The sequence below is a fragment of the Stegostoma tigrinum genome, chromosome 35, assembly GCF_030684315.1.
Source record: "Stegostoma tigrinum isolate sSteTig4 chromosome 35, sSteTig4.hap1, whole genome shotgun sequence".
NCBI classification, from domain to species: domain Eukaryota; kingdom Metazoa; phylum Chordata; class Chondrichthyes; order Orectolobiformes; family Stegostomatidae; genus Stegostoma; species Stegostoma tigrinum.
In genome coordinates this window covers 17953327-17978748 of record NC_081388.1, presented here as the reverse complement: position 1 = coordinate 17978748, position 25422 = coordinate 17953327, and the positions used below count along the sequence as shown (strand labels likewise).

Below are 25422 nucleotides of genomic sequence, written 5' to 3'. Positions count from 1 at the left end.
GGAGTGAAGCATTAGGGACTGAGCTTTGAGCCCCTTCTCCATTGCTGGTGATCAGCACAGTTGCACACCTCCAGTCTTGTTGACTGCCCTTTGAAAAGCAACAAAGAAACCTAGACAGTCAATTATTATTTAATGAAAGAATCTTCAAGTCTTATAGAGAAATGTGACATGACATGTTTTGGCAGAAGGAATAGAGAGAAGCAAAATTGTTTTAATGGGCAGAATCTTCCAGTCCCAGATGTAGTGGGCATGGGGGCAGGAAGGCAACTTCACTGGGTGGGATAGTGGTATCCCAAAACTGTTCTGGCTGGGAAATGTCAGGTTGTCGCCGCACCTTCAATTGAGGTCCTTATGTAGGCATTCAATGACCATTTAAGGGCCTATTGATTGATTGATTTATTGTCCCATGTACCGAAGTACAGTGAAAAGCTTTGGTTACAAGCAATACGGGCAGATCATAGTAACCAAGGATGTATAGATCAAAAAGACTTAAACAGAGGCACACAGGTTACTTTGCACAGGGCGTGCACTCGGCAAGATCAATGTTAGCAAGATCAATATTATTCGAGGCTAGCAAGCCCATTCATCAATCTAACAATGGCTGGGAAGAAGTTGTTCCTAAACCTGCTGGTGCATGTGTTCAGGCTCAGGCTTCTGTATCTTCTGCCTGACAAAAGAGGTTGTAGGAGGTCATTACTGGGGTGCAATGGGTCTTTGATGATGTTGGCAGCCTTTCCGCAGCAGCGAACCGTGTAAATGTAGTCTATGGATGATTCCCCCTGAGCTGCTGTTATTCCAGCTCTAGATGGTACAGAATGGGATCTGCCCACATGACTGGTAAAGCCGTGAGGGCAGACTGCCAACTGGCTGTTGGTTGTCTCAATCTGCATCAATTTGTGCACGATTGAGGGTGTGGAACTAAGGCAGAAAGATGAGATCCTTGCAACTGCCTCTGCTTCTGATTCTTCTGTCCCCATTCTTCTCATGAACTCCTGTCCCAGAAACCACAAAATAAACATTCACCTGAGATCTTGGTCCTTGTGTTCTTGAGTGGCTCCCAACAACCACCATGGCATCCACAGTAAGCCTTATCAAGTGTGAGAGCTTCCTGCCTCTGATCAGCCGGCACCTGTTGCTAGGTAGGATTTTCCCTTCAAACTGCCCAATTGGAGGAAGCTTTTGTGGGCCTTGCTGTAAAATTTTCAGTTGATTGCCTTGCTGGTTACTCAACTGACAACTGAGACACCTGACGAAAATGGAAGATTCCAGCCAATGGTACAATTCCGAAGATTGTGCAGGAACAGGAGAACCTGGGAATTCATGAGCACAGATATTTGAAGGTACCAAGACATATTGAGAGGGCAGTTAGCGAAGTATGCGGGATCTTGGGCTTTGTAAAGAGAGGCATCAGATACAAATGTAAGGGAGATAACAAAGTGTGGAGAGATAATGGGAACTGCAGATGCTGGAGAATCCAAGATAACAAAGTGTGGAGCTGGATGAACACAGCAGCTGCAGCATATGCAGTTCCCATTATCTCTGATACAAATGTAAGGGAGATTATGTTCCTCCTCTCAAAAGCTCTGGTTAGGCCACAGCAAAGGTATTGTGTTCATCTGGTCACCATCCCTTAAGAAGGATGTATAGAGTGAAGAGGTGTTTTACCATGGATTGGAGATTTTAGTGGAAGCATTGCACAGAAGAATTAAATTGTACTTGATACTTTTCATTTTCTTCTTTTTGTAGGACATTTCTATTGTTAATTAACAAAATTTCTGTCACAATAATTATTCCAATAATATCCAATCCTGTTCCCGAACTCTTTTTAAAGGTTTTAATTAACAAGGTTCACTGCTTTCTTTAATGCATATATCCACTAATATATGGTGATGCTGCAAGATTTCACCTAACCTTAAATCTTACTTGAGGCTCTCTGATTTTATAATATAAATATTGGGTAAAAATACAATTAAGTTATCTTACTTCTGCTCAATTATCCCAGTATTTGAAACATCTACAAGTCCTTGTTTTCACAATGGAATATGTTCATTTTGTGAGTTTGTTGTCTTAAGGCTTCAATTCCCATAAATCTCCTGTCAAACTCTTTTCCTATTGTCAATGTTGGATCTCACAAGAACTACCTGGAATGCTGCAGCTGGACAGATTCACTGCCACCAATCCTCTGATTCGGTATCTGTCTACATTAGTAATGCCAAATGGAGACGGGTACCCACATATTACCGTACACAAAAGACTGGTTCAGTCTTGATAAACAGCTTTGGTATATTAAATATTCCTTAACAGCTAATTACATTGCATCTGATGCACATGAAAGTCTCTTGCCTCAACTTAAGAGCAAGTAAAAATTACTGCTACTGAGACATTCCTACACAAAACTCTTAACATATCTCCCTTAACTCCTCTCAGAACAGTACTTTATATCTGAAGCAGAGCTTATTTGATATTTAGGATGAAGCATTAGTTGCTTTTCCTGACCCTCCTGAGCAAATTAAAGAGTTAATATGCCAGATTTGGACAGGCCAAGCCTAATTCATTCATTACAGCACAATCCATCACCATTTGACTCAATGTACCAGCACATTACTTTTCCAGCGAAGCCCAAAGCAGCTGGAGGAACAGCACCTCATTTTCCGCTTGGGGACCCTACAGTTCTCTGGACTCAATATTGTGTTCAATAATTAGAGGGCTTAATCTATCCAATGTCCCAGGCCCTTACCCAACACACTAGGCCTTGTTACCACACAGCCTGCCATTACACACCCCCCGTTAGTCACTAACAACCCTCATTAACAACCATTCACCTTCCCAGCCGAATCGTGAGCAACTCCTTTGTCTGTCCAACTGCCTTTCTCTCTCTTTGGGCTCTATCCTTTACTCCCTACTCATTTACTCCCTACCCCACCCACCTCCCTATTTTCTGCATATAAACTGACGTTTTCCCGGCCACCATCAGTTCTGAGGAAGGGTCATTGGACCCGAAAAGTTAACTCTGCTTTCTTCTTCACAAATGCTGCCAGACCAGCTGAGCTTTTCCAGCAATTTCTTTTTGTTCATTATTTTTCTAATTTATTTCGACGATCTGTAATACTGGACTTTTTATTTCTTTCTCTTTCAAAACCTTTGTTGACTGAGAATTTGCACTTAAGAATTCACACCGAGGTACTTTTGTACCTAAAATGGTGTAATTGGTGGCTTGTAACCTTTTCATTGTACTCATTCAAGTACATATGATAATAAAGCTTTTTTTTAAACTGTTGTCCCTAGTTTTCAGCAAACGGGACATTTGGAAAGTTTTCAGGCTCTGTCCCCCTCAATTGTGACTAACACCAAACAGCGTAATTCAGAATTTCTGTCTCAATCTTGATTTTGTTTAAGGTGAACATTTTTGAATGAACCGTAGTGGATTATTGTGGCTACATGAACATTGCTGGCATGTGATGCTGGTGGATTGTTGATCATATTGTGAGGCCTTAAACCGTAGTGGCCTACCTGTAACTTGTGGTAGACTGTATTAAAACCAAAATATTAAATGAGCCTTAAATTAACATTGTTGCTTTTGGCTTTGGTGCAATTTGCGTGTCATTGAATTTTTACCATGACCTGCAGGTGTCAACTGTGAGATAAACCATGATGACTGTGCCAGCCAACCCTGTGATTATGGGATCTGCCAGGACGGTATTAACCGCTATGACTGTATCTGCAAACCAGGCTTCACAGGTGAGTGCACCTTCTTTCGGCTCTTTGTTAACTGGCAAGCCTGACAAAGTTTCTTTGAGAGCTGGCATCCCCGACCCACCCTGATATTCACTGGGAGTGGTGGTTCCAGGGACATTCCACATTGTCCTGCTGATGCAGGTCCCACAATTCTCCAGCTCACTTATTTTGTTCCTTTCAGGCCCGCAGTGCAACCTGGAGATAAATGAGTGTGCGTCGAACCCTTGTCAGAATGGCGGCACCTGCATCGACGGTGAGGATGGATTCTCTTGCCTCTGTCCAGATGGTTACCACGACCCTCTGTGTTACTCTGAAGTGGACGAATGCAGCAGCAGTCCCTGCATTCATGGGACTTGTCACGATGACGTCAATGGGTAAGGAAGCCGAAAAACAAAGGACAGAGAGTTTCCTATTTTCTATTTTCTTTCTTCCAGTGCAGGAGCTATGGCTGTGGTTTGTGTTAGGGTTCTGCAGTCTGGCTAGTTGAATATTCACACTCTACTCATTTACTCATAGGTACAAGTGCGACTGTGAGGCAGGGTGGACAGGAATGAATTGTGATATCGACAAGGTTGAATGTGATTCCAACCCCTGCCAGAATGGAGGCAGCTGCTCTGATCTGGTGAATGGCTACATTTGTAAATGCAAAGAGGGCTTTCGAGGTACGTTAAAAATTGTAAAATTATATTGAGAACACCCGTATGCAGTTGAAACCCTGGTACGTTAATCTAATGAGGCTGTAAAATAAAAAAGGTGGTGTTTTTAATAGATAGTTTAGGTCCCTGTATTTTGAAATATAATCAAATTAAATCCTACAGGTTGGGCACTGAACATGTGGTCCATAGTGACTGTTGCTGCTTTGAAAGAGCTATCCAATTAATCCTACTTGTGCAGTCTTACCTAATAGCCCTGCAGATTTCTCCTTCTGTATTACAAAACTATTCCTTCTTACAAGTTATGATTGAATCTGCTGCCACCACCCTTTCAGACAGGGCCTCAGCAGTTCCAGATCATTAAAACTCACCATATGAAGATGTGTGTGTGTCTTCCCTCCATTCCTCTGAGTAAACGATGCAGATACTTGTGTTCCTTCAGCACATTGTGCATGCTGTTCATTGCCCCATCTTTTTTACCCACATGCCACCAAATCTGGACAAGACCCATCCATGTTAATCTACTTAATTTTTTCACAAGCCATGCACTCACTAAAGAATGTTGCTTTAATTCTTTACACAGGCCAGCACTGCCAAGTCAACATTAACGACTGTGCGTCAAACCCTTGCTTAAACAAAGCAATCTGTGTAGATGGGATTGCTCGTTACACTTGCCAGTGCGAGCTGCCCTATACAGGTAAGAGTCTGACCCCTGGACCACCTAATCATCTTAGTAGTTACTGCAGCAATGGAGTGAGTTTTGTCCCTGGCCTTTGTTTTCTTACAGTAGTGCTTTTAATTGTCTTCATTAATAAGCTCAGAGACACAAAGAGTTGTGTTGCGAGGCCCTGTGGTTCAGTGCAGCTTTGCATCTGAGATAGAGTGAGAACACTGCCAGAGGATTGGGGGGGCAGCATTCCTGCATGCCAGTGTGTTGCCTTCATGTTGTACTACTGGAATACTTCCCTTTAATGATTAATGTGTGTCATTGCTGAGTTGAGTCTGTTAGATTGTTTTGTAAATAGCATGCACAGTTTGAGTTATGTGCAAGAAAATGGCTTTCAGATCAAAGCAGTGTTCCATCTGTAAATGTAACAGGACTTGCCAATTTTTGCTGAATTTTGTTTGTCTTGCTACAGAGCGTGTGGGTGAATCACCCTCAGTAAACTTAACCAAGGAACAAAATAGCTTGATACATTTCTGGAAAGGTCAAGTACTGTAAATTGGCGAGATGTGTGTTCAGGCTGGTTTATTTTGATAAATCTGTAGGATTCTATTTGCAGATTTCAGTCCTATGCAGGAGATTTCAGGATTTGACTCTGATATTTACTGTTGGAAGTAAATGTGAGAGCATTTCTGGTGGCTCAGATGATACCACTTCCAGGTCAGGAAGAGGAGAGGTTTGAACATGTCACACTTGTGGCTTGTCTTCCAATTTTGGATTCTGTTTGGTTGACCCTTTGGGTAAGGTGTCACATAGTTTATATTAGTAAAGGTTCCTCTACCAAAGAGTGACTGTAGCCTGACTCTGGTCGGTTGTGGAGGCTTGATCACTGAGAGCACTTAAAGTGGAAGATAGACAGACGTTTGAAATTTCAGTATGTTGAGGGCCTTGAAGCTGGTAAGAAAGAGGGCTTGAGGCCTGGGACAGTTCAGACTGTTGAATAACAGAACAGGCTTGGGGGGTGCCAAATGGCTTACTTCTGCCCCTGCTTTTTATGTGCTTATGTTGCACCTTGTTTCACCACCTTCAAGGAAACAGCAATTTGCCAAGTAAAATAAAACTCTGTTTTAACCTTGTTTCTGTTGCCACTTGCCTTAAAATTTGAGAATGGAGACTTGATTTCTGAACACGCCTTGATCCCATCCTGGGTAGAACTCAAACAGTCCCAAGGAGCGATTCCTGCTAACAGTATCATTTATCTCAGTAATGCAGAGATGAAATTTGCCACTCTCTCCATCCATAGGACCTAACTGTGAGAATGTGCTGGTTCCATGTTCGCCCAACCCCTGTGAGAACGGTGGAGTTTGTGACCACACTCCTGACTATGAGGATTTTGTGTGTACCTGTACGGAGGGATGGCAGGGTAAGTGGCACCCAGTGCAGTATTGGTGAGGATGACAATTTAACATAGCGTTGATGTGAATGCTGACAGAAGGACAGAGGGAACGATCAACGTGCCTTACCACTCTCCGTCTCTCTCACTCTCTCCTCTATTCCCTCAGGACGGATCTGTCAAGTAGATGTTGATGAATGTGCAACCAACCCCTGCAAGAACCGAGGCTCTTGCACCAACACACTAGGAAGCTACATCTGTGCCTGTCGACCAGGCTTTGCAGGACACAACTGTGAAACGGACATCAATGACTGTACTCCCAGTGAGTACTTCATAGAATCATAGAATCCTTACAGGGTGGGGACAGGCCCAACAAATGCACACTGCCCCTCCAAAGAGCATCCTACCCAGACCCATTCCCCTACCCCTGATTTCCCCATGTCTAATACACCTAACCCAAAGATGCCTGGGCACTATAGGCAATTTTCCATGGCCAGTCCACCTAGCCTGCACACCTTTGGACTGTGGAAGGAAACTGGAGCACCCGGAGGAAACCCACACAGACACAGGGAGAATGTGCAAACTCAACGCAGACAGTCGCCTGAGGCTGGAATTGAACCCAGGTCCCTGACACTGTGAGGCAGCAGTGCTAACCGTGCCGCCCATGTTGGAGCTATGGCAAAATGGCTTCGATGGCTCTGACTGGCCACAACAATATAAAATGTATCGATGGTTGAATCTCAGGCTTGAACTCAAATCCCACCACAGCAGCTGACCGAGTTTAGCTAATTAGGCAATTCTCGAGCAAAAACAGGCTTCGGTAATGGTGACCACAAAACTACTGGATTACTATAAAAATTCTTCTGGTTCACCAATCACCTTTAGGGAAAGAAATCTATTGTGTTTAGGTAGTGCGGCCTATGTGTGACTCCAGGTCTGCAGCAAAGGGGTCGACTGTTAAATATCCTCGAAAGCCACCCAGTAAGCCATCCAGTTGTACTGAGGAGAGTAATTCACTCCCTTCTTTTTAAGCACATGCAATTTATACTCGCTTTTCTGATATTGGCCCATGATACGAATGAGTTTTTAAATGAAATGACAAAAGAAATCTGAATTGAATATCTTCCTCTTCAAATCTCGTCATAGCTTTGTCTCTGTTTACCTTTTTAAGGTCCTCTGGCCCTTAAGGAACTGTACATTTCTCCTAACTGTGACCCCTTGTACATTCAGAAGCTGGTTGACGTCACCATTGTAAGGGCTGCCTGTCCAGTCCTCTGGTTGAATGACCCCAGGTTCCTCTATTCTCATTTAAGGCCACATGTGTTGCCTACTTTTCGGGCCAACCTTGCCAAATACCTCCTTGCTAAGCACAGATTCCAGTCCCATTCTCGAGACTTGTGTATAAAAGGTAGGTTTGATGCTGAAGGGGGCGCTGGACTGGTGTAAAGCGCCGATATTAATTGCTGCTTCCTTCCCCTCAGATCCCTGTCTGAATGGTGGTGCCTGCCTGGATCAAATTAACTCCTTTATCTGTAACTGCCTGCCTGGCTTTGCAGGCACCCGGTGTGCCGATGAGATCGATGAGTGCCGGAGCAGTCCGTGCCACAATGGGGGCACTTGCACCGATTATGTCAACAGTTACACCTGTACCTGTAAACCTGGATTTAATGGCTTGCACTGCGAGAACAATATTCCTGACTGCACTGAGAGGTGAGCCAGCTATGCCTGTCCTGTTACTAGACCCAGCCAGTACAGAGTAGGCACCAGCTCATAGCTACACTTCTCATACGGCACATTGACAACTCACTGACAGAAGGCTGGTGTTGTGAACTGGAAATGATCGAACTGAGTTTGGGAAGTATGGGTCGATTGGATTTGCGCTGTAAAGGAAGAATCTGTATTTATGTAGTGCCTTTCACAATCTTGGGCCATTCCAAATTGCCTTATGGCCAATGGAGTAATTTTGAAGGTTTATAATGCCAGAATTAGAACAACCCATATGTTCACTGTAGGTTCCCACGGATAGCAATATCATTATGATCAGATAATGCTGGCTGAGGGTTGAATATTGGCCAGGAGGCAAGGGAAACCTCCCCACGAATCTTCATAATAGTTGCCCTATGTCTACGCGAGAGCACAGACAGAGGCCCTGGTTTAACACCTCATTCAAACTGAGATCTTCAGCAGTGCAGCACTCCCTCAGTGTGGCACTAGCCTGTCAGCCTAGAGTTTGTGTATGGGCCCATGGAGCAGAATTTCTGTCTGAGTAGCAAATATGCAACCCACTGAGCCACAGTGTATCTAACCTTGGATGGTTTCAAGTAGAACATATTCCATTCTCCGGTATTGTTCTCTCGTTGACCACAAAATGAACCACATTAAGCAAACTCATCCATTAAGGACCTCACTGTCTAGATCAGTAATCATCAAAAGAATTATCTTTGTATATAATCCCCTTTTATTGCTCATTTAATAAAAGCACAGTTTCGTCGCATCAAGAAGCCAATGTCAGGCCAGCTATGCTTTTATTAGCAATAAATTAGAGCCTTTATGGGAAAGTGTCAATGGAGCGGTCAATCACATGGTTGAAGAAATGAGCGTTGTTCAATAGGAACCATTGGTTTTCCAAATAAAAATCAAAGTTAGAAACCGACACCTGGTGAAGCCCTGCTTCGTCTCCTCAGCTACATTGAGTGGCCAGGCTGATTGATCAAGACCGGGGAATATTTGACCCACTGAGCACTGTAATTGTACGCTGGCTCCATGCCAGTATCTGCTGCTGAGAGGTGTGGGTATCTCTTACTGTGGCTGTTAAATGAATAATTGGCACTGCTTAGCCCCACTCAGTCAGTGAATGATTAATAAAAGCTCACTGGAACATCAGACGATGTTAATAGATCTTTTCTCAAAGGAAACTCTGCAAGGCTTAATTTTTACTAATCTTCCAGTTAATGAGCTCGGTGGCAGTGATGCCCCCTTTCCTCCTCTCCTCATTAGGTTTCTTCATTGACCCCTTGAAAGTCCAGTCTCTCATTTGGGTGCATTTGCATGTGCACCAGCAGTTCTTCAGTTATCTTCACCTATGCACTACACCTCTGAATCAGAAGCTTGTGGGTTTAAGAACGTGAGAACAAGGCGCAGGAATCAGCAATTAAGCCCTTCTAGCCTGTTCTGCCATGCAATACAATGACAGCTGATGTCTTAGCATCAACGACACTTTCCTGGATGCTCCGCATAATCTTCCAACCCATTGCAAATTAGAAATCTGTTCATCTTCTCCTCAATTGTTTTCAGTGCCTTGGCATCTACCACCCTCTGGGATAGTGAATTTGACAGATTCATGACGCTTTGAAAGAAGTAATTTCTCCTCCTCTCTGTTTTAAACCTGCTACTCCTCATCTTAAAACTATGACTTCTCATTCTCGATTGCCTCACATGAGGAAACATCCTCTCTGCATCTTCTTTGTAAATTCTCTTCACCATCATACATGCCTCAATTAGATCTCCTCTCATTCTTTTAAACTCTAGACTGACTTTCTCAGTCAGTCTCTCTTCATAAGACAAACTCCTCACTTCTGGAATCAATCTATTGAAGGTAAAGGCCCACTTCAAGGACAATATTCAGGCTGACTCTTCAGTGACAGTGCTGCAGTACGAGAGGTTATTGTCTTTGGTTGAGATGTTAAACCGAAGGCTCTGTCTGGCCTGGTGAACAAAATAGCCACAGCACTGATGGAAGAAGAGAGCGGAGTCCTCGGGCCAATACTTAACTCTCAACCAGCATCAGGGTGTGTGGTCATTATTTTTGTTGTTGTTTGTGGGAGCTTGCTTTGTGTTAAAACGTGTGCTCCTTTTCTGGTATCTCAACAGTGACTATTCATGAAAAGTCCTTCATTGGCTTTAAAGTATTTTGCAATTGCCTTGAGGTAGAAGGGACAATAAAAATGCTAATCTTTCCTTCTTATTTCAGCTGTAAGAATATCACACTCCAAATTACTCCTTATGGTTCCCCAATGCTCTTCTGAGCAAGAGGGAGCATCAGGAAATATTAAATGATTAGAAAACGTTGTATAGCCATGGTTCAGATTCACTAACTGCATTTTTCTCAGCTTTATGAGACTGTTGACCATCAACAGTGCTACACGGTTTGACTTGTCAAATTAGTACATTTTCATATCTGTTGTAGCAATAACAATTTTTTCCCATATCAAGACTTCAAAATTGTGGCAACCCTTCATTAAGCACTCATGTCCTGTGAGAGTAGCAGCATTGTGGTTGTAACTGGGTCAAAGCTGCATGGGAACCATTGCTGTTTCAGTGCTCAGGATCTCAAAATCTCAACTGGCAACACCCCTTAGGCTTGTGAGCGCCCACCACCACCCCCCCCCCCCCCCCCCAAACTTTCGGAAGCTGCGTTGTTCTGGAATAATTGACGATTAGATGAGGATTGCCCACAGTTGGTTTTCTGGGCCTGTATACTGGAGGCTGTGACTGAGACATTCCAGTAGAACCCCCACATAAGAAAGACCATGAATCGAGACAATATAGCCTCAAAATCAAAGTGTTTTTCTTTCTTTTCCAGCTCCTGTTTCAATGGAGGGACCTGTACAGATGGCATTAATGAGTATAGTTGTCATTGCCGTTCTGGTTTCACTGGTTCCAATTGCCAGTATGACATTGATGAGTGTAACTCACAGCCGTGCCTGAATGGTGGCGTGTGTGTCGATGGGTTAGAGTCCTACAGGTGTACTTGCCCTCATGGGTACACAGGTGACCGGTGTCAGGTGAGGATTGATTTACTGCTCTGTCTTTTCTCATGCTTTCTTTCTCATGCAAAGTTCCCAATCTGTGGGCACCCTCATCCGTTAACTGCAGTGCAAACTGTGTGTGTGTATGTGTGTGTGTGTGAGAGTGTGAGAGAGAGAGAGAGAGAGACAGAGAGACACAGTGTTCTGACATCTTTATAAAGTGCTGGAGAAACTCAGGAGGCCTGGCAGCATCTCTGGAGACAGAAACGGAGTTAACGTTGCGAGTCTAGTGACCCTTCCTCGGGGGGAGACTTTGATGGTGGTGGATTCTCACTGGCTGATTTTTCTTGCCCACTTCTTACCGGTTGGCCACAAAGTGCGTAACTTCAAAGAGTTTTGTGTGTACTGCCACAGAGAAAGATGGGAAATCCAAGCGGAAGAAACCATTTTGCTAACAATCTGTCACGTTCCCTCCTTCAGATCAGCATAGACTGGTGCAGCAAGTCACCGTGTAAGAATGGCGGGCGGTGTCACCCAAAAAGAACATCCTTTACCTGTGAGTGTGCGAGCGGTTGGGCAGGACGTTACTGTGACATTCCCAATGTGTCGTGTGAAGTGGCTGCCATACAGAGAGGTAGGGGCTGTGGAATGTAAGTTGCTCCTCCGACATGACATGCAGCGCGAGCAGCTTGCACAGTGCCCAACCGACCTTAAGGAGTGAAGCATGCACGGGGACATAGGAAATGGGAGTAGGAATCGGCCATTCAGCCCTTTGAGCCTCCTCCGTCGTTCAGCACGGCTGATGGAACCAGGCAAATGACTAGCATGGAAATTGGAAGTGTTTCCTCGACACATTAGCGTGGAAGGAACCTCATTCCAATTATTCCTCCTCTGTTCCTGACCTACGAGTGTGTAACACTGGCGTGGAAGTGGGAAAGTGCTCCAGTTCCAGTACTAAGCATTCCAAATCTTCACACAAAAAGCAGTTCCACCGTCTAGACTGATCACATTGCTTGCTCCCCCATTCCACGATGGACTGCTAATCCTGTGAATTTGGTGTGATTTTTAAAAAAGAGCAGATGTGTAAACAGATACCGGCAGTTATTATGTCAAAATGTATTTTTATTTCTCTTTTGTTCTTTGCACAGGAGTGGCTATAACTCAGCTTTGCCATCACGGAGGCTCATGTTTCAGTGTTGGAAATGCACATCATTGCATCTGCCCCAAGAGTTACACAGGCAGTTACTGTGAGAACGAGGTTGACCACTGTGCCTCCAACCCGTGTCACAGTAGCGCCACCTGCAGGAGCTTCATTGGAGACTATGTGTGTGAGGTGAGAAAAACTTCAAGCTCAGTACAAGTACTACTACTTGTGAAGCATATAGAATGGTGTAGAAGGAGGTCACTCAGCCCATTGTGCATGTACTAGCTCTCTCACAGCTACTCAGCTAGCCCTGTTCCCTGGCCTTTTCCCTGGAGCTGTCAAATATCTTCTTTTTAAATAATTATCCCAATCCCTCTTGAAAACCACAAGATCTGTATCCACATCTCAGACATTGCATCCCGGATCCTAGCCATTTGCTGTGTTTGGGGGGAGAAAACTCATATTTCCTACTGATCTTTGTGAATTGCTGATCACAAAGTTCTTCTCACACATGAAACACATGTACATTTGTTTGCATTCCTTACTCCAATGGAGATTGATTGAAATCACTGATCCCCAGGTGCTGACTTGAGGGCAGGCCTGTGCTGGTGTATTTACATGGGAGGGAAGAATTGGGGTCATGGATTCTCAACACAAAACTAGGATCATGTGGAAGGTTCATTCTGTTATGATTCAAGACCAGCAACGAACAACTTTATGTTGTGATCCAGAAAGAGGTCACCAAATTATGAAGGGACGACTAATCTTTAATTTTAAAGTAGACAGCAGGTAAAATCTAGTGGTCTTACTGAGAGTCTAAAGCCACGAGATTCCACTGTTTTGAACCAACAACAGTACCTTAATATGCAATTAGAGCACTAATACCATCAGCAACCAATATACAATTTATTTACAACTCTTAGAATTAATCTGTATACACATTGAATACCCCAGAAAGCACCACAAGTAACAAAACAGATTTCTCAGTAACTTCTTTTGAGTCTTAACGCCAGCTCTAAGCTGCTTCCAGAGGCTATGGCCTTGTGGTATTATTGCTGGACTATTAATCCAGAAACCCAAATATTGTTCTGAAGACGAGGTTGGAATCCTGCCTTGGCAGATGGTGGAATTTGAATTCAACAAAATATCTGGAATTAAGAATCTAATGATGACCACAAATCCATTGTTTTGTCAGGAAAAACCCATCTGGTTCACTAAGGTTCTTTAGGGAAGGAAACTGCCATCCTTACCTGGTTTGGCCCACATGTGACTCCAAACCCAAAATGTGGTTGACTCTTAATCAGCCCTCTGCGCAACCATGGATGGGCAATAAATGCTGCCTAGCCAGTGATACTCTCATCCTGTGAACGAATAAAGGAAAATAAAACCTCGAACTGCTTACTGAGTTCATTCTAACAGCACCAAGCCAGACTAATCACTGTCCTTGTGAATTCTCCATGAATCATTAGGCCATGTTGTCATTGGAAAGTGGCAGTTCCACCCCGACACTGTGCTCAGGACTGTTAATAACCTATTGATCTCAGCTGGTAGGAACTAGTTGGAACATCTGGACACATCAAACTTAAAAGCTTGTGTTCATCATGTCAAACGATGAACTTTGACCTCTTTTCCTCAGTGCATGCCAGGCTACAAGGGGAAAACCTGCAAGCTGGAGGTGAATGAATGTGAGTCAAACCCGTGCCAGAATGGAGGGACATGCCTTGACCTGATTGGCCGCTACATCTGCTCCTGTCCACCAGGAACCCTGGGTGAGTGAGCTTGGGTCCCCTTTACAAACTGTTTTCATAGGTGGAGATGGAGGAGACAGTTCCCGAGAGAGATGTGGGGTGGGGTTGGTGCAGGAGGTTATCACAGAACTCTGTCAAATGCCATGTTGTACCGGAACAAAGAGCAAGAGTCGGCTTGAAGGAGTTTGCTCAGGTTGTTCCAGTGTGAATGTGCTTAATGAACATTGTATTGGGATATCATTGATTCGGCCTCAGGATTTAAACTCATCTTGATTCTGTTTGGCCCCAGCCAGCTTTCAAAATCTTTAAACTGAGACTCACCGAGCACTAACAAAACCAAATTGAGTCACTGCTCAAAAGAGACAAGGCGATGTATCAAACCTGATCACATTATGGATTGAATTTCATGCTCCTTCCGGGTCCCGCCCACCCCCTGACTGTCTGCCCGTCTCCAGGAAGGAGCTAGCAGGTCAGGATGGAGTATGCAGTTTGCAATTGCAATTTCGTTTCATTATTGGCCATGTGGAAATTTATTGCCAATAGAGAACTTTAGCTTCTATCACGGAAAGTCAGGGTCAGTGACTTTGGATAATTAAATGCAAATCTTCGGCAGTTCTGGTCACGCATCTCCTAGGGTTATGTGTAAAGCTTATACAACAGGGTAGTCATGAGCTAGTGTACATTTCAGCCTTTATCCTAGTCAACTCACCTCTCCCTCGCTGAGCACTTATCCTACTTATCATCGATTCTTCTGCACCTTGTGAAGTCTTTGCTGCAGTGCTTCAGCTTTTGTTGATTACTTGGAATTGACTTTTGCAGGTGTACTTTGTGAAATCAATGAAGATGACTGTGGCCCATCTCCTGGTACAAACATGCCCAAGTGTATGAATAATGGGACATGTGTGGATAGAATTGGAGGCTACACATGTAACTGCCCTCCAGGGTTCACTGGTGATCGGTGTGAGGGCGACATTAACGAGTGCCTGTCAAACCCTTGTAATCCACAGACAACCATCGACTGTGTCCAGCTACCTAATGATTACCAGTGCATGTGCAAGCCTGGCTTCACAGGTCAGTGAGATAACTGGACCCTAGAATGGTACTGACTTAAGATGATCATCTCTGCCATTACCCAATCAAACACACTTGCTGCTGTTCTTTCTCTCCTGCTTACTTCCTATGCTTAAAATCACTTTTACAGTTTGACTTTTAAACTACTTTTTTTTTCTAATACAATTACTGATGTCCTATTGATTGCTCTTTGAAGGCTAAAGGTATTGACTTGCCTGTAATGCAGCAGTGCTTGTGAACTCAGCCAGGTGTCTTGGCTCCAATTCTGCTCAGTTTCAAAAGAAAGATTTTTATTCCCTTGTTTGTGGTACGTGGGCTTTGCCACAAGACCAGCATTTGTTGGTCATCTCTAATTGCCCTTGAACTGAGTGACTCGCTACTGCCATTTCAGAAGGCAGTTAAGAGGCATCCACTTTGCCATGAGCCTGGAGTCATATGTAGACAGACCAATAAGGATAGCACATTATAGTGGCTATTGGAAATGTAAAGAATGGGGAGGATATGGCAGTTCACCAGATGGCCACTCCCTGAAAAGCAGTGCAGTGTACACGGAATCCACACTAGAGAATTGGGCTATTCAATCCAACCCATGCCATTGTCTATGCTGCAAATGAACCCTATCCCACTTTAATTACTTCTCCAACCCACCGATATACCTTTCTTTTTATTTCTCCCCTGATTGTTAGCCTCCTCCTAAATGCATCCATGCTAGATTTAGATTTATTATCATATATGTAGTGTCACTGCTCTGGTGCTATCTTCAAACACTGAATATAATGCAATGTTTTGCTGTAGTAGAATTCATTTGCCTCAACTATTCCCTTAAGCACCACATTCAATCACACAGTGATAAAGTTTCTTCTGAATTTCCAATTGAATTTGTGAGTAACTATCTTCTATTTCTGACCACTCATTTTGGACAGCCAACAAATAAAGACAACTCTAGATCTAACCCTACATAATTTCTAAATCCTTTACCAGGTCACCTCACAGTCTTCTCTGTTCTAGAGTAAAGAGCTAGAATCTATTCAGTCTTTCCGAATAATTATGACATCTTGGTTCTGGCAATGTTTTGTATCTCTTTTCTGCAGTTTCTCAATTGTTGCTCTGTCCTTGTTTGGTAATGCACAAGCCTATATTTTACTTGTAGCATGATGAACAGTTCCAACATGTAATTATGAGCATGATCTTCAACTTCTACAAACACCCCCTAACTTGTGAGAGCCCCAGTTCAACTTCTGGTTTTGCCCCTCTTTTCCCACAGGCCACCAGTGCCAAAGTGTCATCAACATGTGCGAATCTCAACCCTGTGAGAATGGGGGCCACTGTAAAATTGCAGTCAATACACCACTTGGTTATACCTGCAAGTGTCAACCGGTGAGTGCTAGAAAGACAAGCACACTGAGATTGCTTGCTTGCTTGCTTATTTTTTGTGTAAACACTTATTCCAATCCTTTTTATCCTAAGTCGCTCCATTTGGAAGCATTCTGCCTCACTCCTGAGTTGTGGAGTTATGATTGAAATTGGCCTCAGTGTCCCTGAGAGGGTGTGGAGAGGGAGTTATCAGAGTTTCTGCTCCAGATTAGTAGCTACGGTTCTTTTTGCTGGTGCAGGACAGGGGTGAGGCTCAGTTGAAAATGCCTCTAGTGCCCAATGGTTGGCAGAATTAATTGACTGGGTTCTCAGAGTGCCTTGCTGCTTCGACAAGGTGCGGAGGGTAATCAATCTCTCTGAACCCAGTAAACCACCACAGCTCCAAGAAGGCAGGGAGGTGAAACCCATACTCTTCACAGAATCATGGAATTGTTACAACACAGAAGGACGCCATTCAACCCATTGTGCCTGTGTTGGCTTTCAAAGTGAGGAATTAATTATGTACCTCTCAGAAACCCCCCTTAATCCTCCACATCTTCCTATTAGTTGATATTAGTGGAGTAAGGGGCCGGAAAAATTTGAGAGGATTTCTTCTCCACTTGAATAACTTTTACCACTCTTGGTCATTATCAAAATGTGAGCGTCACATTCAAGGCTAGCTTTTAGTATCCTCACATAAAAACAAAACCCTGCAGGTGCTTGAAACCTGCGGTAAACACTGAAAATGCTGGAGAAACTCAGCCAATCTGGCAGCATCTGTGGAGAGAGAAACAGAGTTAACATTTCAAGTCAAATGTGAATTCTTCAGAACTGGAAGAAGGGTCATTTCAAATGCAAAATGTTAACTCTATTTCTCTTTTTCATGTGAGGGATTTCATCTCACTGAATTATTAGAAGACTCTCGAATACCACAACAACAATTTCTACTTATGTAACACCTTTAATGTAGGAAACCGTGCAAAGTGTATCCTCAAACAAAATTTGAGACTAAGCAATGCAAGGAGATGGAAGTACAGGTGACTAAAAGATTTGATCAAAGATGTAGGTTTTCTGGTGGATTTTCAAGTAAGTGAAAGACTTAACGATTTAGGCAAGAACTTGCAAAGTCCAGGACAGCCAAAGGCATAGTAGCGCAGATGGAGCAGCTAAAGTTGGATTGAGCAAGAGGCCAGGCGTGGAAGAGTACTGAATTCCTGGGAGGTCATGAGGCTGGAAGAGGTGACAGAGAAATGGATGGGTAGGGCCATGGCAGGATTTGGGAAGACAGTGTGAATTTTAAATGGGAATGTTGCCTAACCACAAGCCAACGTAGGTCAGTGAGCATGGGAATGATGGAAACATTGAACCATCGAAGCCATTGAGGCCACTTGGCCCATTGTGTCCATGCTGTGTGAAAGGGTACCAGGCAGCCTTACCCCGACTTGCTGCCTCTAATCCATAGCCTGGTAGTTTATGGCACTTTTTGTACATGACCAAGTACTTTTTAAATGCTGTGGGGATTTAGCTGTACCATCATTTCAATCAGTCCACTCCAAACCATCAGCATTAGCACCTCCTACCTCTTATGTCTAAATTTATTGCCCCAGTTACGAGCTCCTCAATCAAGGAGGACAGGTCCACTAAAACAACAATCCTGTTATTTGGAGTGTTGCTTAGTGATTGATTTTTATAGCATGAACTCATTTGTGAAAGGATTAACACAAGCTTGTACTCTCTTGCAGAGCTACACTGGGCCAAATTGTGAGCGTAGCATTCTGACCTGTCGAGAGCTGACCTGCCAGAACGGTGAGCTGTGCACTGATTCTCCGCTGGGAGCCCGTTGTACCTGCCCACCAGGGATTGCTGGCCTGGCCTGTCAACTTCCCACCTCCAACCACAGCTGCAGTAGTCGGCCTTGCCGCAATGGTGGCATCTGCCAGGCCACCCGGCAGCCTCCCTTCTACCAATGTCTGTGCCTGAAGGAGTTTGGCGGGAAACATTGTGAGGTGTTGAGGAGGTACCCCTCTCCTGCCAAGGAGACGGCCTGCTCCATCCGGGAGTGCCATAGCAGGGCGGGCGATGGCTACTGTGACCGGGACTGCAACACGCCCGCCTGCCAGTGGGATGGTGGCGACTGCTCGCTGTCCGTTGACGACCCCTGGAGGGAGTGCAGCGTTCAGGAGTGCTGGCGCTACTTCAACAACAATATCTGTGACGAGTTCTGCAACAGCCGTGAGTGTCTGTACGACAATTTTGACTGCCAAAGCCAAGAGAAGACCTGCAAGTAAGTCCAGGCACTGATCTGCACTCAAGGATCGGCTAGCTGGTTAGCTTAGGGATTATTGCCTTTGAAGGTTTCTTCTTCAACTTTGGATCACCACTGACTCAGTCACTCAAATGGACCACAATGTGGCACTTGCACAGAAACCTATCACTGTTTAAATTCAGAGATAGTAGGAACTGCAGATGCTGGAGAATCTGAGATAACACGGTGTAGAGCTGGATGAACACAGCAGGCCAAGCAGCATCTCAGGAGCAGGAAGGCTGCTGTTTCAATCCAGCTTGTTATCACTGTTTAAATTCTCTAATGTTTAGCTCTTGTCCTGCTACATTCAATTCCTAGAATGCCTACTCCAGTTCCTATTTTCTATTCTCAAGCACCATAGCATCTCTAGAATACAGCAATGTCCTCTCAGGAGTCTTTTTTTGGTCAACTTTAATTTATTCTTCACCTAAGTTACTGGCTAGATGTTTTTGGTACGTTCCTGGGATATTTATTTCCTCGCCTCACTTGTTCAAAGGTTAGCAATGTTAATAATGGGGATAGCCATTTATAATAACAATTAATAAAAGATACAGCCATAAGTTGCATTGCTGTTACTCAAGTGCCAATAACAACGAAAAACAAGGTAGAGGTTCAGTCAACTTCATTTTGAAGGCATTTACCAAAACAGTTGTTAGTTGAATGATACATTCTCATACGTACAGTGTTAGTAAAGGTTTAACTGAGATGCATACAATGGATCAACATTGGGAGTCACATGTAAGTCTTTAGTAAGTCACATAATGCACACAGCAGGCCTGGTGTCTCTTGTTTTCTCCCCTTCCTCTGAACATGTTCCACTTATACACAAGTGAAAGCAGTTGAGTGACCATCCTTCAGTGTATACCCACACTCATGCTCAATCAAATGGATATACACAAGCACACTGATGCACTCTTACATAGTATAGACTCTTGTTCTTTATATCATAATGTGTGATCCATAAGCAGTGCCACAAAAGGTCTGCTTGCCAGACCATGAGATGAAATAACCATTCAAATGTCATCGCTAATCTGTGTTTTTATTTTTACACCAGTCCGCTATATGAGAAGTACTGTGCTGATCACTATGCCGACAAACTCTGCGACCAGGGCTGCAACAACGAGGAATGTGCCTGGGATGGTCTGGACTGTGCCCCCGATGTGCCTGAGCACTTGGCTGAAGGGACCCTGATTGTCATTGTGCTGCTGCCACCTGATGAGTTGTTGAAAAGCAGCACCAACTTCCTGCAGAAACTGGGCTCGATCCTGCATGCCACACTGCGCTTCAAACTTGACAGCAATGGGCAGGTCATGATCTACCCATATTACGGTAGCAGCTCCCAACTCAAGAAGCGGTCAGCACCACTGGGCAGGGTGACCCGGGAACTGGAACAGGAAATCATTGGGTAAGAGGGTTTCATCATCCCGCTGTGTGATGTTACCATTGGTGGAGCTTGAATTCCACCACCGCACCTTGACTCCCAGACCATGACCAAGGGCTCCCTAAACATGAGCTCTATCCAGAGGGATAGAAACTGCAAGGACAAAGAAAACTGGGGACAGATCAGGCAAAGGGAAGAGAAGCAGCTGGAGAAGAGGGAAAGCAGGAAGCAGACTAGGAGTAAGGCAGACTAATGGGAGATAAAACAAGGAGGAGTGGGTGGGAGATCAGATGATGAAAATGGGGGAGGCAGACTCTAGCAAAAGAGGGGGAAGCGCACGACGTCTAAGCAAATTGCAGTGAGAGAAACGAGTGCCACCCGGTCAGTGGGAGCCTCTGAATGGTGTTGTTTGATCTGCCCCATTACACAGATACAGTCTGAGGTTGTATTTTCTCTTGACAGATCAAAGGTGAACCTGGAGATCGATAATCGCCTGTGTGTCCAAGGAGCAGGTGAATGTTTCCCAACAGCAGAGAGTGCGGCTGCTTACATTGGAGCTTTGTCTGCAGTGGGCAACCTGCACTTCCCCTATCCCATCAAAGATGTCGATAGTAAGTGTCTCACTCTCGAATGACTTTAGTATGGATGAAACTGCTTCTTAAGAATTATTTTCAGTTGGAAATCCAAGTGGAAGTTCTCTCTCTGTGAACCTTCCAGCTAAATGGTGATCATTGGTGTAGTTGGTACTTGGAACAACTAAGATAATGCAATGATTTGACTGTATCCATTTAAGAGAACACTGTGCAATGGGATTTCTAAATCACAATCCCCTACATATCTTGTTCACCTAATGCTGTACAAAACCCTGTTTCACTTTAAAAGAACAAAAGACCATTCAGGCCATTATGTTCACTCCTTTAACGCCTGCTTAGCCCCACCCAAGGAGTCCATATTTCCTTTCTAATCCATGTGTGAATGTAATAGATTTTCAGATGCCTTTCTGAATCTCAGTGGACAGCTAATATTTGGTTTTAAATATGGATTGATCCAAAATATCCTGTGTTGCGCAACACCCTACGGTTTCTGTGTTCTTGCTCAAGGCTTGTCGAGTTTAATAACTATAGAACTTCGTTTATGTGGCTGTGATGCTCAGTAACCCTAGCATTTTGCTCCCAAACATAAATCTAATTCTCTCACTATGAATCATGCACATTCTCTGCTGTGATGGCATTATTGCTTCCAAACAGCGGTGACCACATGAGATCATAAGTAGCAGGAGCAGGCTATTCAGCCCCTTGAGCCTCCTCACCCATTCAGTAAGATTGTGGTTGATCTGAATGTTGCCTTAACCCAAGTTTGTTGTCTATGATATACCAATTCCACAATCTTTAGCTCCTTTATAGATCAAAGGTCGGCCTGACCCAAACTTGAATTTATAGAATTACCAAGCCTCTGCTGCTCACTGAGATAGGGAATTGAGATCTACTTTTAAAGTCATCATTTTTAAGTGTATTCCGAGTTTAAATGTTGTGAAAGTGGAGGGATGACATTGGATCATAATTTCATTAAGGCCATGTATGTGGCCAATGCCACCAGTAGATGGAACACTGCCTGTACTTGCAAAACATTTGGAGGATGGTTCCTAACTGCTATTCAACAACTGTTTGAACAGCACTAGTGGCTATGAGTTACACCAAAAATGCTGAGCCCACCGACTCTGATCTGTAATAATCCAAGTGGCATTGTGTCTCGGATTACAGAGTGTATCCAAGTGGTTCTTCTCAGATTTGGTTAAATGTAGTTAAGAGGAGACTCACCAATGGCAGTTTGCTTAAATAGGAACATTTATTATGTAATAACAAAAGACGAAATAAGGAAGGAACATTTATTAAGTTAATAAAAAGAATGAAAAAGAGAGGGGAGAAGTTAATAAGCCTCATGCCCTTCTGCCTGTTGGGGACCTCTCAATCACCAGCTGGTCTGGAGGGTTTAGATGGTCTCTTGCCCTGTTCGAGATCCTGGTCTGAGGTGAAGCCCAGCGATCTGGAACAAAACTCTCTTATACTGTGTAACAAACAGCAAGGCACAGAAAAACAAGTTAGTTGTGCTGGCTTCAGCACATACAGGAATGTTTCCAGGACTCATTCAAGGGTATGCAGCTGTTGAATATCATCAATAAGTTTAGCCCTTCAGCCCATCGTATACACAGTGGCAGCCCCAATGGTGCTAACTCAGCAGTCTGTCAGGATAATTAGCTCTTTCAGCAAAAGGAACAGTGGCACTGTTGAAACCTCCAGAGATTCTGGAGTGGCATAAGTAATGGTCAATGCTATTAGCTCCATTGAGCAGTACTTCCCAAGCCTTAGTCTACTGTGAACCCCTCAGTAAGAATTGAGAGCACACGGGCATTGTTTTGTGACTCAGTGATTGTACAGGCACAGGTGGATCTCTGAGGCCATTTTAATAGCAGTCTCCCGATGTTGAAAGCACGTGTTCTTGTTTAATCAATGCAATTGATCATCGTAAATCACTGGCTTCCTTATGGTGACGCTTTGTAGCATCATCGGAAGCATTGAGCTTCCTGATTCCTCTCTCAGGCCCTCCCTTTTACCCCAGCTTGAAACTGTCATGAATGTTTTGCTTTACCCCCTCCTCTCTAACACTTGTGTTCTTTCTATTTTCCCCCTCCCAGGTGAGCGCCTGTCACCGCCACCACCCCCAATGAACCTGCTGCCATTAATGATTGTCGCTGCAGTCATTCTCACCGTCATCCTGATCCTCGGCGTGCTGGTGGCAAGACGCAAGAGGGAGCAGAGCTTGCTGTGGTTCCCAGAGGGCTTCACCCTTAAGAAAGACAGCAGCAACAAGAACAGGCGTGAGCCTGTGGGGCAGGATGCACTGGGGATGAAGTAAGGATGTAGCTAGTGCAGTTTATCCAAATGACCACAGAGGGTGTTTACAGTGATTGAGCCAGGCATTCTCATTTTAGGTGAAAGGCTAGAGGTGAAAAGCGCGCGTCACAAACAGAAGGGCATAATCCTGTGGTGAAGCAATGGGATCACCAAGCACCCAGGTTTGATTCAAGCCTTGGGTGACTGTCTGTGTGGAGTGGCATGGCTTTCCTGCGGGTGCCCCAGTTTCCTCCCACAGTCCAAAAGATGCGCACGTTAAATGGATTGGCCATGCTAAATATGCGGTTATGGGGATGGAGTTGGGGGAGGGAGCGAGGATACGCTTCAGAAGGTCGCTGCAGACTCTATCTGAACTGTAAGGATCCTGTGATAATGGGAACTGCAGATGCTGGAGATTCCAAGATAATAAAATGTGAGGCTGGATGAACACAGCAGGCCAAGCAGCATCTCAGGAGCACAAAAGCTGACGTTTCGGGCCTAGACCCTTCATCAGAGAGCTGAAGGGTCTGATGAAGGGTCTAGGCCCGAAACGTCAGCTTTTGTGCTCCTGAGATGCTGCTTGGCCTGCTGTGTTCATCCAGCCTCACATTTTATTATCTTGTAAGGATCCTGTGATGCCCAAGTTTGTGTTTCCAAACTCAGGGCTGTGAGATTGTCTATGGTCAAGACTTCACAATTATACGTTTCTAAAAAGGTTAGGTCAGAGTCTACATTATGTTAAGTTTTGATATCTATGCAATGTGGACGCAGGAAGGAATAAGAGAATAGGGGAGGTGTGAGCAATTGCTCTTGATGTCAAGGCAAAACTTGACTGAACATGGCATTAAAGAGCCTGAGTGGGAGTCAGTGGGAACACTCTGTGCTGCTTGGAGTCATTCCTGGCACAAAGGAAAATGGTTGTGGTTGTTGGTCAGTCGTCTCAGCTCCAGGACTTTTCTACAGTAGTTCCTTGGGGTAGATATTTCGTAATTAACCCTGTTCAGCAACAACATTATGCACGGTGGGACTTGAACCAATACCTCCTGATTCTGAGGTGGGAGCAGTGCCACTGCACCACAGGAGTCCAAGTTTCTCGGGATTGATAATTTCTAATCAACATGTTCAGAGACGTATACACATGTCTAGAGCAGGTAGGACTTGAGCCTAGGCCTCCAGCTTTCTGTAGTTCTGTAGCTAATGTGCATCTTTCACACCAGGCACATCTCCAAATCCATGGTGGAGGAGGGTCTGATCAGTGAAAGAGACCTCCAGACTGAACAATGGCTGGATACAGAGTGCCCCGAGGCAAAACGACTTAAGGTAAGGAGTGTCTACACTTTGTGAGTTGGCAATCATAGGAACTTTGTGTATTCCTGCAAGGCAGCACAGCTCTTTACGGGATATTATCAATGGGATAATGAATGGCAGGATTTGCTGAATTTGACCATCCAGTTTTCAGCTCTGGGACCTGCGTTCCTTTCCAGCTTAGACTGGTGGGACGACATGTATGTGTGTGGGTCATGGGTGTCGCTGGCTGGGTCAGCATGCATCACCAGTCCCAAGTTACCTTTGAGAATGTGGAGGTGATCTGCCTTTGTGAATCACTGCAGACCATGTGCTGTAGGTTGACCCACAATACCCTTAGGGAGAGAATTCCAGAATTTGGATCCAATGACACTGAAGGAATGGTTTCCAAGTCAGGATGGTGAGTGATTTGGAGGGGAACTGCAGGTTGTGGTGTTCCCATGTATCTGCTGCTATTGTCCTGGCTCACTATTGTCTCCAACCTGCTATTGTAGTCACAGTATTTATATAGCTAGTCCAATTTCTGGTCAATGATGGGAATGCTATTGAATGTCAAGGGCCAATGGTTAGATTCTCTTTTTTTGGAAATTATCATTACCCAACACAGTGTGCCACTGAAGTTTCTTGCCATTTGTCAGCCCAAACCTGGATATGTCCAGGTCTTACTACATTTAGACATGGACTGCTTTATTTAGCACATCACTCCTTGACTCTGTGTATGCACCTGAGTGTGTGTGTGTGTGTGTGTGTGTGTGTGTGTGTGTGTGTGTGTGTGTGTGTGTGTGTGTGTGTGTGTGTGTGTGTGTGTGTGTGTGTGTGTCTCTCTCTTTCAGTCTGCATCTGTCCCTCTGTGTCTTTGCTGGTTGTAATCCTACTTAAAATGTGATTCAGTTCATTGCTATGGAAATTGGCACAGAATCTGGGACTCCTGTTCAGAAAGGACATTTAGAGTGGAAAAAGGTCCCATTCTTTTAAATGGACAAAGTGTTGGTCAAAATAGGGAGAGCTTTGCAGGTTCCTACAGCTGCTGT

General features: G+C 44.3%; 1 protein-coding gene across 1 annotated transcript in view; it reads left to right on the top strand.

The window, feature by feature from the left end:
• notch3 (notch receptor 3) overlaps positions 1–25422 on the top strand; it is a 156841-nt gene that overhangs the window by 118660 nt on the left and 12759 nt on the right. Inside the window, exons 12-29 of the mRNA XM_048521760.2 lie at positions 3628–3738; positions 3917–4109; positions 4252–4397; positions 4972–5085; positions 6356–6475; positions 6615–6767; positions 7927–8155; positions 11028–11229; positions 11674–11827; positions 12342–12526; positions 13974–14106; positions 14905–15156; positions 16421–16533; positions 18252–18793; positions 19869–20219; positions 20658–20806; positions 22888–23104; positions 24304–24406. Of these exons, the coding sequence (XP_048377717.1) occupies positions 3628–3738; positions 3917–4109; positions 4252–4397; positions 4972–5085; positions 6356–6475; positions 6615–6767; positions 7927–8155; positions 11028–11229; positions 11674–11827; positions 12342–12526; positions 13974–14106; positions 14905–15156; positions 16421–16533; positions 18252–18793; positions 19869–20219; positions 20658–20806; positions 22888–23104; positions 24304–24406 (3467 nt within the window). The remainder of the gene's footprint in view (positions 1–3627; positions 3739–3916; positions 4110–4251; positions 4398–4971; positions 5086–6355; positions 6476–6614; positions 6768–7926; positions 8156–11027; positions 11230–11673; positions 11828–12341; positions 12527–13973; positions 14107–14904; positions 15157–16420; positions 16534–18251; positions 18794–19868; positions 20220–20657; positions 20807–22887; positions 23105–24303; positions 24407–25422) is intronic.